This window comes from Peromyscus maniculatus, chromosome 9 (genome assembly GCF_049852395.1).
Source record: "Peromyscus maniculatus bairdii isolate BWxNUB_F1_BW_parent chromosome 9, HU_Pman_BW_mat_3.1, whole genome shotgun sequence".
NCBI classification, from domain to species: Eukaryota; Metazoa; Chordata; class Mammalia; order Rodentia; family Cricetidae; genus Peromyscus; species Peromyscus maniculatus.
In genome coordinates this window covers 120,230,406-120,249,580 of record NC_134860.1, presented here as the reverse complement: position 1 = coordinate 120,249,580, position 19,175 = coordinate 120,230,406, and the positions used below count along the sequence as shown (strand labels likewise).

Below are 19,175 nucleotides of genomic sequence, written 5' to 3'. Positions count from 1 at the left end.
CCAGCCCCGTTTTCCAGCACGGTTATTGCAGCCACCTCCTCACTGGCTTCCTGGCTCCAGATCATGATTCTGCCCATCTACCTTCAGTCCAAGAAGAGCACTAGCAGAGTGAGTCTTATCAAACCTATGTGAGAAAAATCTTATTTAATTCATTTATATGTATTTATGTGTGTTCACAAGTGTGTACATGTGCCTGGAGGCCAGAGGAGGACATTGGCTGTCCTATCATCTCCATCATCCCTTTGTGGCAGGGTTTCTCCTTGAGTCTGGAGTTAGACTGATGGCCAGCAAGTCCAAGTAATCCTCCAGTCTCCGCCCTAAAAGTTGTTAGGATGACAGGTATATCCAGCCACACTTGGCTTTTTACATGAATAGCGGGGATTTGAACTTCCTCCTCCATGTTTGCACAACAAGCACTCTGACCTACAAGATCATCCAACTCCTTAGTCCACCCGAAAACTTGATTACTGACTAACCTGGGTGATACATACATGAAGGTCATCATATTGTTTTTCACATCTTTGAATATTTTTAATTAAAAAAACATAGTTGTAGCTGGAGTTTTCTCCAGTCCTGACTGGCCCGTGGTCAAGACAAATCTCTCTCACCTGTCGGTCCTGCAGCCCCTCAGACCCAAATAAACACACACAGGCTTATATTATTTAAAACTGCTCAGCCATTAGCTCAGGCCTAACACTGACTAGCTCTTACACTTAAACTCTGCCATTTCTGTTAATCTATGTGTTGCCACGTGTTCTGTGGCTTTACCTGTGTGCCTGTTACATACTGCACCTTGGATGGCGGGCTGGTATCTCCTGACCCAGCCATCCACTTCCTGGCCTTCTCTCTGCTTATCCTGCCTATACTATACTTCCTATCTGGCTACTTGCCAATCAGTGTTTTATTTATCAATCAATCAATCAGAGCAACACATTCATAGCATACAGAAAGACATCCCCAGCACATAGTGTCAAAATTTGTTGAAGTTCCATGATTTCTCTATTGGGACCCTTTCAATCCTTCCTGCTATCACAAAGATCACCCACAAGAGCCTACATAGGATGAAAGGAAAACCTGGCTGTGATGTCTGTCACCCTATAGATCACCAGGATTAACTCACCTGATCTGGCTGACGTAAGCAAATGTCCCCTCTCCCACTCACCTCTCAACATGCAACCCTCTCAAAGCTGCAGATTTGGTCAAAAAGGATGACCATCACCAATGACTGTTCTTCATAAATGAGCTGCTACTACAGTCCCCTGCTATAACCTCCAAACTCTTAAAAGTTTTCATGATGTGCTCCACCCCAACCAAGACCACTCTGATCCAATTCCTACTGTTTATTCACTCTTAATTTTACAAGATGGAGTCTCATGTAGCCCACATTGACCTCTAACTCTCAATGTAGCTTGAACTCCTGACCCTCCTCTTTTCATGGGAAATTCTCCCCACCATTTTATGTCTCTCCTCTCCGTTACTCTTCTAGTCTCATCCTCCACAATACTATACACTTTCTGTTATTTTTTCATGGTTTGGATCCTCACATCAGAGCAGGCCTTCCCAACTGTGCTTAAGCCATGGGTTCCTTGGCAGAAGATGTAACACAAGGAACTTGTCAAAACAAAACTGCATGTTCTACAAAACGCATGGCACTACTAAACACGGTGACACATGTTGCCATCCAGCTGCTTAGGAAGCCAAAGCAGAAGAATCATTTGAGCCTAAGAATCGAGTATCATCCTGATCAAGACTTTTTCTTATAAAAATATAGTAAGTGGACTGGGAGTGTGGTTCAGAGGTAGTGTGCATTCCTATTATGGGAATTATAGTGGATTTGATCCCTACTGCTGCAAACAAAAAAAATTCAAATAAATTTTTAAGTAAATAGGACTGCATACAATGAAAGATAGACATCAGAATATTCTTTCAAATGTTTAGGGTATAACATACATGGTTCCTTATTAAATAGCAAGTTCCAAAGCCTGGAGATAGCTTAGAAGAGCGCTTACTGCTCTTGTCGAAGACCTGGGTTTGGCTCCCAGAATTGCTATCAGGCAGCTCATGATCATCAGTAACTCCAGTTCCGGGGGATGTGATGGACTTTCCCAGCCTCTACAGACTCCTGCATGCACTTGGAACACGAAAACTCACACAGACTCACACACATGCATATAAATTAAAAAATAAATAATCTTTAAAATAATAAGCCATAGTGGCTCCAATGAATCTAATCACTCACATAACCTAACAACTCCCACAACATCATAATGGAGTAAGAAGATACATGTAGTCTTTAATGGTGGAAAGTTCCATAGATATCACTTTTACTTTAATTTGTTATACTATAGGAAATGTTAAATTCCAGGTTGGTGATAATAAAATAATGTGCATGCTCTATATTCATGAATTTCCCTTGAATTTTATCATTATGGATCCTCCCTCTGAAACCATACACCAAAGTAAACTTTTTCTTTGATAAGGAACTTTTGGCCACGGCATTTTTACCACAGCAACAGAAAGTAACTAACACACTGGTGCTTTACAGACCATCATCTATCTCATCTAACACAGTGCCTTCCTACCAGGTCTTAATGGAGACCATGTTTCTAGGGGATTTTTGTCTTCTTGCTTACATTAAAACCTCACTTCTGAGGCTTGGATCCCACCTTATTGAACAACTTTCCCACTAAGTAACACAGGCTTCTCTCTCTAGGAGATTTAAAAAGGAAACAAGTGGAAAAATAGAAAAGGAAGAGAAAGCAGAACTGGCCATTTGGAAGACCAGATTACTTCTGTATAGAGAGAGAATAGGAAGGCAATATTAATGATAAAGTAATAATTATATAAATTTTAGTTCCCCATCTCCATAAATGACAAAATTTCTCCTATAGCCAAATATATAATTCCTTTTTTATTCTGTGTGTGTGTGTGTGTGTGTGTGTGTGTGTGTGTGTGTGGTTTGTACTCATGTCTGTACAAGCAGAGGCCAGAAGTCTACAAAGTGTCTACCTCTGTTATTGCTCTCTACCTTTTTCTTTTTCTTTTTCTTTTTTTTTTTTTTTTTAAACAGGGCCTCTCATGGAACCTGGAGTTTGCCAATTTGGCTATACTGGTAGGCCCACAAGTACCAAGGATTATACTGCCTCTGTCTCCCCAGCTCCAGGACTATAACCTGAACTACCATTCCTGTTTTGTTGTTCTTACTGTTTTTATTTTGTGAGTTTTTGTGTCTTTCTTTTTTTTAACGTAAGTGCTGGGTATCTCAACTCAGACATTCATGCTTGCATGACAAGTACATTAGTGACTGAGCCATGTCTCTCGAGCCTCCCGTGGTTTTAGATTTGGCTGCATTAGTCACTCTCTTTCTGATTGCTATGCATGTCATTAATACATTACTTTTCTTAAAAATTTATTTACCTCTAAAAGAATGACAAGAAAAAAATTGGCCAAGAAAAACAATGCCCTGGTGAAGAAGTCTGTGGGCAAGGCCCAAAGGGAGCAGAAGTTCCAATGGCCAAATTCAGGGCAAGCTCAACACCCTAGCCTGCCTGATGACACTGTATATTTACACAAAGGGGTTCTCCACCAGAGCTTATCGCCCCAGCTGTGATGTCTGAGCCACTGGAGACAGGACAGCCCTTCAGGAACTCCTTAGCAAAGGACTTATCAAACTACTTCCAAAGCACAAAGCTCACGTAATCTAGATGGGAAATGCTACTATGGAAGATGCCCTAGCTGCTGGGAAGATGCATAAAGAGATTCAACCAACTGTGTGTTTGGAAAAATCAAAGCTTTATTAAATAACATTCTGAAATTAATTAAAAAAAATAAGTATTCTAAATGTATAACAGAATACATTACATATAAAAGATATACAGCAGTTTCAAACTCAGAAGGAAAACAATATCCTCCACACTAAAAGTTATCAAAATAATTACACACTGAGATTAAATAAACTTGGTTCAAATCCTTAGACCACACTGTAAATTATAAGGCCAGATGTTAATGATTTCTGCATAGAAAACAGAACAACTCTAATTTTAAAAAAAAATCATAAAAACAAAACCCTTTACCAATGTAAAATAAAAATTTGTTTTAAAGAACCTTTCTATAGTAGGATAATTATCTTCAAAATATACAGAAGATTTCTACACAGCATCAATTTCTCTCCCATCTAAGAACTAAAGATTAGATGGTCACTGTAATTACTCCATTATGCGTTGGGTATCTGTTTACCTGTCAGTTTAATAAAACTCTGGTAACTGCAATTTTCATCAAAAGTGTATTTCAAGCAGCCTCTCACCTGGTCTCTTCGTCATTCCAAGCGATGCGCATGCCTTTCCCACCGCCACCTGCTGAGGCCTTGATCATCACAGGGTAGCCTGCCAGCAGGGAAGAATGAGACAGATGCTCAGTCTTTGATCATGTGGGCGTATGAACATGACAACTGACCACATGTTCAGTAACACAGACGACAATAATTTATTTAAAAGTTTCTTTCTTCAGAGTTACAGAAACACTATCAATGTAATGACCTTCCTATCTTAATGAATGAGCATTTTTAAAAAATAGTATTTGTATCAATAAATATATTTCCCAAGTAATGAAATAAAATCTAAACAAACGAAACAAAACAAAAACCAAATTACTTGTCAGACAATTCCAAAGTCAGAAATATAGTCTGAACTAGCCAATGATAAAAGCAGTTTACACAGCATGCACACATGTGCACATACACATTTATGATTCTAAAAACTGCCACCTGCATGCATAACAAATTAATTTCTTTCTCATATACAAGTACTTTGGGTATTTTCACATTAAAGGTCACAGAGAATGCCTACAACATTTATCAGTATAATTGGCAGGATAACATTAAGGGGAAAAAATGGAACAGGGCTATTTCCCAGACGAGCCAGAGTTCATTGCTAAGACTGGAGAAATGACTACTACAGTTCTCTATACATTCAACAGGTTGTCATGAAGATACAAAGTCAGGACCCAATAAAGGCCAATTTCAGTTACAATTTTATGAGACGAGAGAAAGTCATAAGTTATCATTCTACAATCTCTTGAACTATATGTGCAAAAAAAGTAAGTCTCAGCAGTGAGGCAGAGGCAGGAGGATTTCTGTGAGTTCAAGGCCAGCTTGATCTACAGAGTCCCAGGACAGCCAGAGCTTTGTACTCAGATCCTGTCTCAAAATAAGATAAACCAAAAAAGAAAAGTCAGCCTCCCTCTTTAATGGGTCTCTGGAAACTCAGTGGAAATAGTCACACACGTAGTTCCATCTGTCATTGTCTTTCCTCAGGAAAGACACAGTGAGCCAAACAGGACCCTTCCTGCCTGTGATTTTGTAACAGCATTCAACTCTAGCTGTAGGACTCTTACAGGAAAAAGGAAAAAAGGGACCAAATGTCACAGACCTTTGACCCCAGCACACAAAACAGTATCATTGATTTAGTTAAAACAGCACTTGCATCTTCAATATTTCATAATTAAATCCATTAAAATATTTTTGCTATGCTTATATGGGACAGCATTTTGAAAACAACACAAGTGCAGTGAGAAGAAATATAAATGTATTGTTCTTACTTTGTGGGCCTTATAATCCAAGAAGAGAAAAGCAAAAGACCTAAATAATTTCATCCTTGGAATTCAAAATAGCAAAGGACCAGAGGAAGATAGAGAAAAGGGGGGTAAAGACCATACAACAGGAAGGGTCAGTTCAGTGACACAATGATACACATGGAGCCTTTGAACATTTTTGGGCAAGAGCTATAGAAACAGAACATAGGTGAGGAGACAAGGGAAGTTTTACGAAATGAGTGAAGCAATTCAGTGGAAATATAAACTACAGCAGGGATACAGGTGGCTGGTGAAGGGGATTTTGCATGTTTGCATACTGGACCCCGCCAGGGGTCATGCATGACATTTATTCTCACAGTAGGCAAGCAGGAAGGGAGGCCAGCATTTGTCTCATTCAGTGCTCCATGACTGTCCATGAAGAAGTCATATTGAAATATGCTTTAAAAAATGTAAAACTGGGTGGCGGTGGTGCACACCTTTAATCCCAGTGCTGTGGGATGTTCTGTATGTCCTGTGGGAGCCCTTCTTGGGTTCTTTGTGGCGTTACTCAGCAGGTCCGCATAGAGGATGATTAGGACCATGGGCCTGAGTGCAGGTGTCTGAGATGGTCTGCACTTGGCTGTGCTGGGGGATGGTCTGTATGTCAAGTTGTTCTGATTGATCAATAAATAAAACCTGATCGGCTGTGGCTAGGCAGGAAGGATAGGCGGGACTAACAGGGAGGAGAAATAAAAGGACAGGAAGGCAGAAGGACTGACGGCCAGCCGCCGCCATGACCAGCAGCATGTGAAGATGCCGGTGGGCCACCAGCCACGTGGCAAGGTATAGATTTATGGAAATGGACTAATTTAAGCTATAAGCACAGTTACCAAGAAGCCTGCCACGGCCATACAGTTTGTAAGCAATATAAGTCTCTGTGTTTACTTGGTTGGGTCTGAGCGGCTGTGGGACTGGCGGGTGACAGAGATTTGTCCTGACTGTGGGCAAGGCAGGAAAACTCAAGCAAAATCCCAGCACTCGGGAGGCAGAGGCAGTTAGATCTCTTTGAGTTTGAGGCCAGCCTGGTTTTCAAAGCAAGTTCCAGGACAGGCTCCAAAGCTACATGGAGAAGCCATCTCGGAAAAAAAAAAACAACAGAAGTCTACTTTGGAGAAGTGAAAAAGTGTGATGTAAAAACTCAAAACTGGCATACCTACAAAATCCTATCTACAACTTATGGTCTTTTTATAGGCAAATGACCCATCACCACTCCCCTCAAAGAGCATGTTTATCAGCTCCATCCACACTTATTCATCCTTGCAACAGGAAAGCAAGGGGTGAGGGAGCATTCTCCTCCCATCCCTCTTCCATTTCATGTCCCTGAAGATTGTGAATCTGCAGTCTTCTCAGCCATATATTATACTGATCCTCAACTATGCAGTCATTTGTGATTTTGAAAACAAGATGGAAAATTCAACCTGTCCAAAAATCTCTCTGGTTAGACCTATGAATACCTGCAACCCAGGAAGTCAAGAGTCTCTGATAAAAATGTAAAAAGCTGAGTATGAAAAGGTTGGGAGGGGCTGCAGCGCCAACTCCACAGTTGAGAACATGTTGCTTCTGCAAAGGACCTGGGTTCCATTAGCACCTACATTAGGCTACTCACAAACATCTTAGCTCCAGTTCCAGGGAATCCAATGCCCTCTTCCAGCCTCCAAGGGTTCTTGCACACATGTGGCACACATAAAGCACACACACAAATAAAAATTAATTCATTTTGAGAAGAAAATGATAGAAGGGAGAGAGGAAACTAGCAGAAGTTGGTGATAATAACTCTGGGCTACACTCTGAGATCATATAGAAGTCTTATACTCAGTTTGTGGTGCTAGATAAATCATTATATCTCAGATGACACCATCACATGAAGAAAGAAAACCATTCCACACAGATGATAGCAAAATGAAACAGCCTAGCTCCTCTCCTACCATCTCACTGTGTCCAGCCATTCTAGGTAAGTTAAGTCATGCAATGCCTAGAACTAGAAGTGGGAAGAAAAATATGGATTTAGTAAAAGTCAATATTTCTTAAAAAATTAGAAATTATCAACAAGAACAATGACCATTGCCAACTCTCTTTTACCTACTCAAGATATGCAGTTCCCATGAACAATCTCTTATTTTTCTAATCCTCTAAAGAACTGCCTCCTGATTTGGCTTTTGTCTGTAATGCATTTGTTTAATTTATGTTCTTCAGCTGACATGTGTTTGAAACAGAACCACCTTCCTTATCACAAAAAAATACAAAGTATCCGAGACTTTAAAAGGAGGCAAGCTCCCTTCTGATACTAAGAGGTCACTTCTAATTTTACATTTTTTAAATATACAGGCATACATGTTTTACACACACACACACACACACACACACACACACACACACACACACACACACCCCACTCTTGGGTTTGTTTGTTTTCTGAGACAGGATCTGACTATGTAGCCATGCTGGCTTAGAACTCCCTACCCAGCTGGGGCCAGCCTTGGTCTACCACCATCCTGGTTCTGGGATCACTCACACGATGCTACTCCTTGTTCTCCTCACCTCTGCAGTCTTCTCACTGGATGCCTTTGGGGCAGACATCAGGAAACTCCAGAGCTCCAGCTGCAGCACAGCCTCTAGTCTTTGTTTCCTCTCTGCACAACTGTGGGTAAATGAATACTTCCAAAAAGAAACCTGCAGAGTTTCTACTTGGTACATGACAACAGAGAAGGATGTCCCTCAGAGTGGCCAGCTTTACTCTTTTCTTGAAATGACTTCCCTAAACAAATTGATATTTTAAGTGAATTTAAATACTAAGAGTTGAGCTTAGGCAAACGCAATGAAGAGTGAACCCTAATAGAAGAGCAGTTGCAGAATTCTGTATGGAGAAGAAAGTCAGCTGACAGCGCTTTCTAAGATCACAGCTGTGCTGCAGTGAATGAGCTGCATAACTGGACTATGATTGTAAGGTCTTTGTAGGACAAGTGACAGACAGCTGTGATATGGATGTGGCCAGTCACAAAAGAGAAGGACAAAGACTTGTTTAATCTAGAGTTTGAGTCACCATGTGTTGGAATCAGAAGATAAGGAAAAGTCTAGAGTTTAGAGGCTTTCCCTTCAGTTACGGGTGCTAACTACATAAAGAACCATCTTTCTCGAGCAGCTGATAATAAGATGTTTACCTGCACAGGACAAGGTAAATAGCCAGACTCTCCCAGCAAATGCCACCCAACATGGGGTAAGCGAAGGGCCATAACAAGGCAACTTAAAAGCTGATAAAATATCTAAATGATAAGATATTCATAATTCATTTTTAAATCACATAGATTTTTAACTTTAGTTTCTTATACAGAACTTTCATAGGATATAAAAACCAATGGAGAAGGGAAAGTACAAAGGAGACAAAAGCAAAATATTCCTTGGGAAATACCCAGTTCCAAACTTAGTAGTACTGATCAGTAATCTCACCAAGTGAAATAAGACTGGGGGTGAGAAAGTTATCTTTTTAAAACAGTTGGGAAACCTACAAAGGCCTTTGTGTCCTAAAGAAATGTTCAAAGTGAAAAGAAAGCAAAAGGTACTACAGGGAGAAGAGATCTCTAGACGGAGAGAATAGAACCTGATAATGGACAATGGAACTCAGAGAAGAAAACAAAAGCCTTAACAGAAAAGATCCAGACAGGAAGGAAATCCCCTGGGGAAAGTCTTGTGTTAGAATCACAGTCAAATTGAGTGTTATATGTTGCATTTTACACATCGTTTTATGTTCCTTTCATGTAAAACAGTTAATCTGACCTTCCTCAACAGTTGGGTTATTTTTTGTTGTGGGGGAGGGGATGTTCTTTGTGACATTTTGAAGACTAATACTTGGTCTTGACCGCCAACTTGACACGATTTAGAAGCAGCTTAGAGACACCCCTTTGGGGCTGTCTGTGAGGGATGAGAGCTGCCCTCAAAGTGGGGAACACATTGCAATGAGCAGTCAATAGGGCCAGGAAGAAGGCAGTGTGAGCTGGCACCTTAGCTTCCTCATCCCACATGAGTCTGTGACTGCTAATGATGTCCCCTACCGATATTGGGGCCCCAGGTTCTTTGAATATCCAGTGTGGAATTAATACCAGCCACTCTCCAGGGGAGCTCCAGGATTTCAGTACCAAATCTAGACCACTGAGGCAGCCAGCACACATGTATTCTCTGCTTTCCAGCATGAGACAGCCATTGCTGGTCTACCCAGGCACTGTTGTATAAGGTACTACAATAAATCCCCTTTTATTACCATGACTTGAACCTCTATGTAAGATGGCAGTCTAGAGGCTGCCTCTGTGTGAGCCAATGGAGGCCAGAGTCAGAAAAAGAAAAAGAGGATTTTGTCCCAAAGAGAATAATAGGGAAAGTATACTAGAAATCCATGAAGAAAATGAAGCAATACCAGGCAAAGAGCGAAAAGAAGTTGTACCATGCAGAGAAGTAAAGCAAACCCTGTGTCAGCTGCACAGCTCATTGGCAGACAAATGGAAGTGTGCCATTTGAAAAGTACACTAAGAATTGAGCCTTCGAGAGTAATCTGTTCTGTGGGTGTGGGCCACATGCCTATAACCTCAGCATCAGGGAAGGGGAGCAAAGATTACCCACCATTTAGAGACCAGCCTGGTCAGCAAAGTCAGGGATACACAGATAGACCCTGTCTTAGAAAGCACAAACAAAACCGAAAAGAACAGGCTGCTCAAGGAGATTGCTCCCAAAACCAAGACAGTGAGCCACACAGACAGCATAGAAATGAAGGCAGCATGAGAACGCCAGGCACATGACGGCCAAATTCAAAGACACAGGAACAGGTACAGCACCAAACACAGTTTCCAAAAGTTATCGTGCAAAACTGATCAGTGACACACAGAGGATTAAAAACAAAACAAGCAAACGAATTAAATGTGGACCCAGGAAGACAGCAGCACAGAGAAAATGTCAGCAAAACAGTAGTGAAATCAGCAATTGTGATGTTTTGAATGAGAATGGCCCCCACAGGCTCATAGGAAATAGCATTATTTAAAAAGATTAGGAGGTGTGACCTTGTTGGAGGAAGTGTGTCACTGGGGGTGTGCTTTGAGGTTTCAGAAACTCAAACCAGGTCCAGTGGCTCTCTCTCTCTTCCTGCTCCCTGCAGATCCAGATGTAGAACTCTCAGCTCCCTCCCCAACATCATGTCTGCCATGCTTCCTGCTATGACGATAATGGACTAAATCTTCTGAACTGTAAGCCTGCCCCCATCAAATGTTTTTCTTTATAGGAGTTGTCATGGTGTCTCTTCACAGCAATAAAACCCTAACCAAGACAGAAGTACAGATTGTTTTTTAAGTCAGCAACATAGAAGAAAACTTCAACAGGGAAACTAAGATTTTTTTACAAAACACCAGAAATTATGAATATTAAAATTTTAATGAATAATTTTTCTAAAAAGGACAGTGGAAAGACACTATTACCAATAAACTAAACTAAGCAGAAGAAAAATATCAGAAATAGAAGGTAAGACTGACAAAATGCTAAATCAATAAGAAAAAATAAATGAATATATCCATTATATCAGAGAATGCATCAGAACAGACCTGAACATCCACACGATAAAGAAGGGCTGAGATAAATACTAAAAGCATGAAATGACAGCAGAAAAAAATTAGATTCTCATCTGGGCGGTGGAAGACACCATTTAACTCAGCACTAGAGAGACAGAAGCAGCTAGATTGCTGCGAGTTTAAGGGCAGCCTGGTCTACATGGTGAAATGAAACCAGCCAGAGCTTATAGTGGGAGCCTATCAACATTCAAATGTAATAGCCATTTAGTACTCCATATGGACACAACCAAAGAACCTTCCTATAACATATTATACACAATTCCAAAATATAAAACAAAGAAACAATATTAAAAGCTTTAAAGGGGCAATTTTCAGCTTACCTACAAAACAAAGAACACAAAATAACATTAGCTCTCTCAGCAGTCACCCTCAATACCAGAAAAGTATCGGACTATAAATATTAGGCCCTGGAAGTAAAAACCACCAACCAAGACAGCTATTTTAACCCAACAGAGAAACAGGACATCTCAAGACAAGCATAAGCAGAAGCACTTCAAGACAACCAAGCCAGTGCTACAGGAAGACGCTTAAAACACTACACAAACAGAAAGAAGAAAAAGTGTCAACCACAAGGGCACGGGACAGAATAAGCTTCTTGACAGGAATAGCTAAGCAAAGGAGAGCTATAAAGAATCCATTACCCAACCCAGGAAACCAGCAAAACCCTTATACTAAGAGGAGAAAGTAAAGAAAAAACTATAACCCACTCAACCAACAAAGTCACAGGATTAGTTAACACCTCTCAATAAAACTTTAAAAGACACTATTTAAAAGACACAGGCTGACTGACTAGAAAACTTGATCCAGCTTTCTGTTGTTTCCAAAAAACATATTTTACTGCTAAAGACTCCACCAAAGACTGAGAGTCAAAGGATGGAAAAAATTCTATCCGTGATGCACAGAACACCAAAACAAGGTAGCACAGCTATTCTGATACGTGATAAAGTAGACTTCCAACCAAAATTAGACAGAAATGATAAGGAAGGCCACCGCATACTAATTAATGGGAATTAATTAATCAAGACGAGCTACTACTGTAAATGCAGATGCACCAAAGGCGGGCTCCTAATTTCACAAGCAAGCATTAACAAACATAAAAGTTGTTTTATGTTTGGATTCTTGTACTTTTACAGTAGTAGTGGCTGACTTCAATGCCTCACTCTCATCTCTAGGTCATCAAAATTAAAACTCAACAAAGAAAGCTCAGATTTAAACCATACCGTAGATCAAATGAACTAAACAGATGAATACAGAATATTCCATCCAATAGAAACAGGATGCATATTCTTCTCGGCAGTCCATGGAATCTTCTCTAAAATAGACTACATACTCAGCATCCAATCAAGTCTTCGCAAACATAAATAATTCATCACTACTGTCTTATAAGATCAGTGTGATAAAACTGGAAATCAGTAGTAAGAAAATCTATAGAAACCACAGAAATACATGGAGACTGAGCAACGACCCTTTAAGTCATTGAATAAATCAGGAAAAAGATTCAGTGTTTCTAGAATCAAATGAAAATGAAAACACAACTTAGCAGAACCTTTGGGGCACAGCTAAGGAAGTCCCACAAAGCTCCTCTGAATTTACAGGTGAGAGTTTACATAAAAATTTTATAAAGCTCTCAACCTAATGACACAACTCAAGGACTAGAAAAACAAGAATCCAAACCTAAAAGCAGTAATAAAAAAAGCAAGAAATAATAAAGATCAAGGTAGAAATTAATGGATGAAGACTAAAGGATACATAGATTCAATCTAATAGAGTTGGTATTTGAAAAAATAAATAAAATTAACAAATTTATAGCCAAATTAACCAAAAAAAAAAAAAAGAGAGAGAGAGAGAGAGAAGACCCAAATTAACTAAAAATGAAAAGGGGGCGACTACAGATTCCAATAAAACTAAGAACTGGGCTGGGCATGGTGGTACATGCCTCAACCCCAGCACTCGGGAAGCAAGGGCAGACATCTCTATGAGTTCAAGGCCAGCCTGGTCTATATTGTGACTCCAGGCCAGCCTACATAGTAAGACTGACTCTCTCTCTCTCTCTCTCTCTCTCTCTCTCTCTCTCTCTCTCTCTCTCTCTCTCTCCCCCCCCCTCTCTCTCACACACACACACACAACAACAACAACAACAACCCAGGGATCACGGTACAGTATTTTAAAAACCAATATTCGAAAAGCCTGGGAAATGTAAAAGAAATAAATTCCAAACACATATGACTTATATAAACAACTGTAAAAGATCCATAACAATCAAGAGATTAAAATGGTAATAAAAAGCCTCTCAGGCAAACCCAGGACCAGAAGGATTCCCTGCCAAATCTACCAAACCTTCAGCATCACCCTGACACCAAAATAAAACACACACATACACACACACACACACACACACACACACACACACACACACCCCAAAAAGAAAGAAAAGTAAAGAACCATTTTATAGTGAACATAGAGGCAAAATCTACTATTGTTCCCTTAAAAAAGAATTATGAGTTTTTCCAAATAGAAAAATGATTTAAAAAAATAAGAGTGAATACAGCATATTTTTGTCTTTCCTCACTAAGCCTTATATGTGCAGAAATAAATATGTATTGATATATTTGCATTTTAATAAAAACTATTTTAATTAATAATATAGTTATGAATATGTGAAGCTAGTATATTAATATTATTTTAATACTAAATGTAATATTTATCTATTTATTAACAATAAGTGTGAATTATAATATTTTAAGTGTGTTTAGTTTAAATAAGAATTAATCAATACTGTGCATGTAAAGATAGAATCAAAACATGTTATAAAGTACAATTACCCAATACAGAATGCTGGTAATTTGGCATAGAAAACTGAGTAGACATTACAGAAAAGTGACTTAGTTGGCTTATCTTTCACTGCTTGGGCAAATAAAAGCTGGTAGATCTAATTCGGCTACAGGAACCAGAAATCAGCGCACTGGGGTGTATAGATTAAAGCAGACCTTCACCAGCTGGAAGTTTCCACACTACCTGGATGTTATACAGTCTGTTTGCAACAGAGTAACAGAACGAGGAAAAGGAGAGAGAGGCACAGCAAAAACAAACAATGAAAAGAAAGAAGAGGAAAGACTGAAACAAAAGAGACCAAGCAAATGCAATGCTAAAACAAACAGAACTTAAGCAGTTACACTAATGTGTATGTTGGAAAGCACAGGAAAGTATCAGTGACCCAGATGACCATAAAAAAGGAAAAAGATCACAGAACGCACTCTTCCATCTCACAGGAGTGTCGTTCTAAACTCATACAGCTGCATTACTTCAGTAGAAAAGTAGAAACATCTCTGGGCGTGCGTGCGTGCGTGCGTGCGCGCATGCATGCATGCATGTTATATGTGCACTAGAAACTGCATCAAGAGCCTTGTACTAGCTACAGGACTGTCCCTCAGAGCTTATCCCCAGCACCAAATATCTGATTCCTTAATGGACTTCACAAAGAACATTTTAACATCTTACCTTACAATATAATTTTTCCTTAAGCATTTTAATTAAATTTTAGATCATAAATATATCTTTCATTGAAGATCAAATTACCAAAAAAATTATCCAGATGCAAGATCTGGAAGAAAGCATAAATTATCTTTTCCCAGAGATTTCTTCAGTATAACATAAATGTGAGAAAAAACACTAAACAGCATGAAATAAAGAAAATAAAGGCTTTCACGATTAGCTAAATATTTTTCTCTTAAACACTGATAATTAGTTCTTCTGTATAAACAACTTGAACTACTTTTTAAAAAGCCATAGCACACCAAGAGGAAGGCGGAAGAGGAGTGAGGGAAGCATGGCCAGGGCATACAAGGACCCGGAGTGCAGCCCTATGTGCCACTCAGAAACACAGGCAGGAGCTCCAAAGACCAACTCGAAACACAGACACCAAACATGAGTTTCAGAACCACATGAAGCCAAGCTCATCGCTTCTCAGACAGGCAGTGAGGCTCAGTAAAATGTGCCCTATGATTGCGTCTTACGATAAACTTCTGTTTACCTACCCTAATGACCACGAGGGCACCCTGATAGAACTGATGATCAGTACCATTAGCAGGTACTAGAAAACCACTTGTTTTATGAACAAATGCTCTGAAACACTAGAAAACTAACTAACGATCAACTCTATTAAAACAGTGACTCCATGAAGACAAAATAACCACTTATAAAGATAAACAGAACTTACTTCCGAGACCAACAAGATGGCTCAGCAGGTTAGGTGCTTGCCTCCAAGCCTGATAAGCCAGGTTCAATCCTTGCACCCCACATGGTGGAAGGAAAGAATATACTTCCTGCAGAAAATTCCACACTATGCTAAGCAAAGGACAATGACTGAAGATAAACCTAGAAGCATTGCAGAGTAAGGACAACACTGTGTGAGTCATGCTCCAATTTGTTATTTTTTCCTATGAATAAGATTTTCACTCTTTTTAATAGTTACTTAAGAGTTCGAAGTGATTATCTCCAGGGTTTTAGTAGGAGTCGGACTAACAAAGAAGGAGCAATGAAAGAATGCTGTAGGTTTTGAACTCTTGCTTTGGAGTTACACAAATGCATACATATATCAAAGTCAGCAATACATACAAAATGTGTTCACATTATTATCTGCAGAAATAAAATGCTACACAAATACTGAATTCAGTTAATGACTTATATGTTGGACTAGTTAGTGAGACATGTAACAGCATATGAAATTTACTTTAACAATAAAAATAAGATAGGGGCAGGTGAGCTGGAACATTTGTAGGTAATAATGCTTGTCCTCCAAGCTTGATGACCTAAGTTCAATCACTAGTACTTATAGTGGATGGAAAAAACTGACTCCCCAAAACTATCTTCTAATCCCTACCTATATATGAATGTGTGTGGACACACACACACACACACACACACACACACACACACACACAATATTTTTTAAGATGGATTAGCATATGACAAGTAAGAAAACCTAGCCAAATATTTATATTTGATGTTGATCTTGATGTTGAGAATATACTATGTACTGCAAAATTCTTTCAAAAGGGCTGAATGATTGGAATGTTTCACAATAAGGAGCTGGGAAAAGTTAAGAATACAGTCTATAACTGGTGTGAGCACTATTCAGAAATGTGGTTTGCAGCAGAAGACAGAGTGACTGAGTGGGACAAATCCCAGAGAGGATGTGATATTTAAACCAAGATATGAAAGATTCTGAGGAGTTACCCAGGCCAGGATATGAGGATGCCCTCCAGACTCTCCTGTCTCTTCCTCTGAGGCCCTGAAAGTTAGGGCAGTCAAGAAAGCCAATGTGATTGGGGGGGGGTGGGGATATGAAGCCACAGCATGGGGGGGGGGGGGTGAAGCCCACTAACCACTGTGGCTCCTGACTGGAGCTAAAGACAAGAGATCAACAGCTCCCTATCTCTAAACCCTGAGGTCACGGGGGGGGGGGGGGGGGTGTCAATAGCACAACAACAACAGGAGTGTGAATAAGGGATGCAAACAAATCCATAGAAGTAATATATGAAGACTGAATCATCTCTCACCCTGTCAATCATCAGAAGCTGTCTCATTCTTTAATTCCACATATATTAGGTTTAAGTACCTGTAGTATTTCACACAACTGTAGTTAATGAAATTTTAGTGCTCATTCCCAAATCACAATAAATTAGCCAAACTATAATGAAAAACATGGTCTTTGAACAAAGAAATTTAACTTTAAACCAAAGGATGCTAAAATTGAGCAAATGACCAATCTATTCCTTAGTTTTCTATAAATGTAAGTAAAAATAATTAAATCTAAGAATTGGCATTAGAAATAGCATTTCTAACAAAGTATAATATATACATATGAAAAAAGGGATAACTTATCTCTAAAAATTATAAAATCTGAGTTGCAAATATAAGAAAACTTCAATAATAAAAAAGAAATAGCATTTCCAAAGTGGATGGCACATGGAAAAAAACATTTCAAATTTGAAATAATAATAATAATATGGCAGCATATAGATGCTTCCAGAATGGAAATACAAACTTGAGAGAGGGAGAGCACATAGAACTTTCACTTTCACCACACAGCACAAAAAGAGGTAAAAGACAACAGTCTATGAACAGGGTGGAGGCTGCACGGCTCAGTGGCAGGGAGTAGGCCTTGCAATGGAAGGCCCAGGCCTTGCTTCCCCAGCAACACAAAAGAGAAAGAAAACAGAAATGTTGGACATGAATCACACAAGAAAAGTTAGAAACTGGCAAAAAACAAAAAACAACAACAATAAAACAGGCTCAAATATATGTTTATAACTCTGTTGCTAAAAAATACATATATATTTCCCCCCATGGACTCAATCTTAAGTGAACTTACAATGGCCATCCAAAACATAAGTGTGATATACCTCAACAATATAGTAGAAAAAACCTGATACATCACCAAATGGTGCACCCATACACACACACACACACACACACACACACACACACACCTGAATACTGTGTAATTGATTCTGGAAGGCAACTGAAGGAAAGGGTTTCACTGGAGGTCATTGAGTGATTTGGAAGGGTTCTCTGAGAAATTCCTTAAGTCTTGCAAAGCTGATAACCCAACTTCTTTACTGTGTTTCATTTCACTACAAGCTTCTATTTAATATCCACAATTACAAACATGTACTTCACAAATGAGAGAGAACACGGGAAGAATTAGAAGAAACATAGGGAAGAGGAAGAAATCATCAAGGACCCACCCAAGACTGAAGGAAAGAGATTTGGATGGAATTCAGAGGACCTCAGTAAGAGAGGACACTGAAGACCAGCTTCCAAATACTGAGGAGCTGAGTGACTATGGTTAAGTGGTTTGCTGAGAAACCACAGGTTGTAAACAATGATGGGCAGGAGTAAGGGCTAAGCATCCATGCCACTGTGTCACCAAAGGAAGTGCTCTTGAGTGGAGGATGTGCAACTCATAGCATGGCACAGGCATGTAATTCTAGATTGATTATCCTCTAAGCTCTTCTTGTTTTCCAAAATCCCTCTAAATATTGCAATAATAATATTAGATATTGTCTATTACAAAATAATATTATCACAGATGGTTGGATAGGTAGTAATATCTAAACTATAACTAAAAAGCCATTTTGAGTTTGAAAGTATATAAATAAAACTAAGCTACTTTAGGAAAGTCTCAGAAGCCAGTGTTTCTTGAGGAACGGGGGATACCAATGATTTAACACATAGATAACAGCATTATGTAACCTACCAAGTCTTAATGTGAAATTAGTACTGAAAAGCTTCTGAACATGTTGGCAACTTTGAAGAAGCAATCAATAAGAGATGTTGTCAACAGATAAAATATTATCTTATATACACTGGTCTTAAATCTCAGGCAGTTTTCCAAAACAAATAAACAACAAAGAACACTTAACAATAAGAAAAAACAAAATAATTTAGCTATAACCAACAGAAATGAGACACAATAAGCCAAAAACCTTTTCCAGTCACAGAAGAAGTCTCCATGTAGGCAACTGGAAGCTCAGGAAGAACACGAGACTGAAGACTCTATGCTAGTTTGTCCTATTTGCAAGAATATATTAATGCCATGATCACTTTGGACCAATGTTTCTGCATATCATGCCTATATAAACTTTGACAAATCAAATGCTCTCCCATCACAGGCAAAAATTCTAAGTAACAAACCACAGTGAGAAGACAGGGCTACAAAAATATTAGTATGTGGAACGCAGAAACACAGCAATGTCAAGACGCTGTATTAGTAGGTCTTTAAGTACTGCCAGTACCTAAAGTACTGCCAGTGTCTGGTGCCCCTTGCCTATCTACAGCTTTCCGTCAGATATATACAAGTACTGATCTGACTCAAAATTATCATTTTCAGAGCTTTGTTTTCTTTTCTCAGTTTTTCCATTAGCAAACACTTCAAATACA

The 19,175-nt window shown here is 39.2% G+C and overlaps 1 protein-coding gene across 2 annotated transcripts in view; it reads right to left on the bottom strand.

Annotated features, from left to right (window-relative positions):
- Positions 1-19,175, bottom strand: part of Pcca (propionyl-CoA carboxylase subunit alpha) — a 370,367-nt gene that overhangs the window by 234,147 nt on the left and 117,045 nt on the right. For both annotated transcript variants that reach the window (XM_042285330.2, XM_006978778.4), the window contains exon 9: positions 4,304-4,382. In XM_042285330.2, the coding sequence (XP_042141264.1) occupies positions 4,304-4,382 (79 nt within the window). The remainder of the gene's footprint in view (positions 1-4,303; positions 4,383-19,175) is intronic.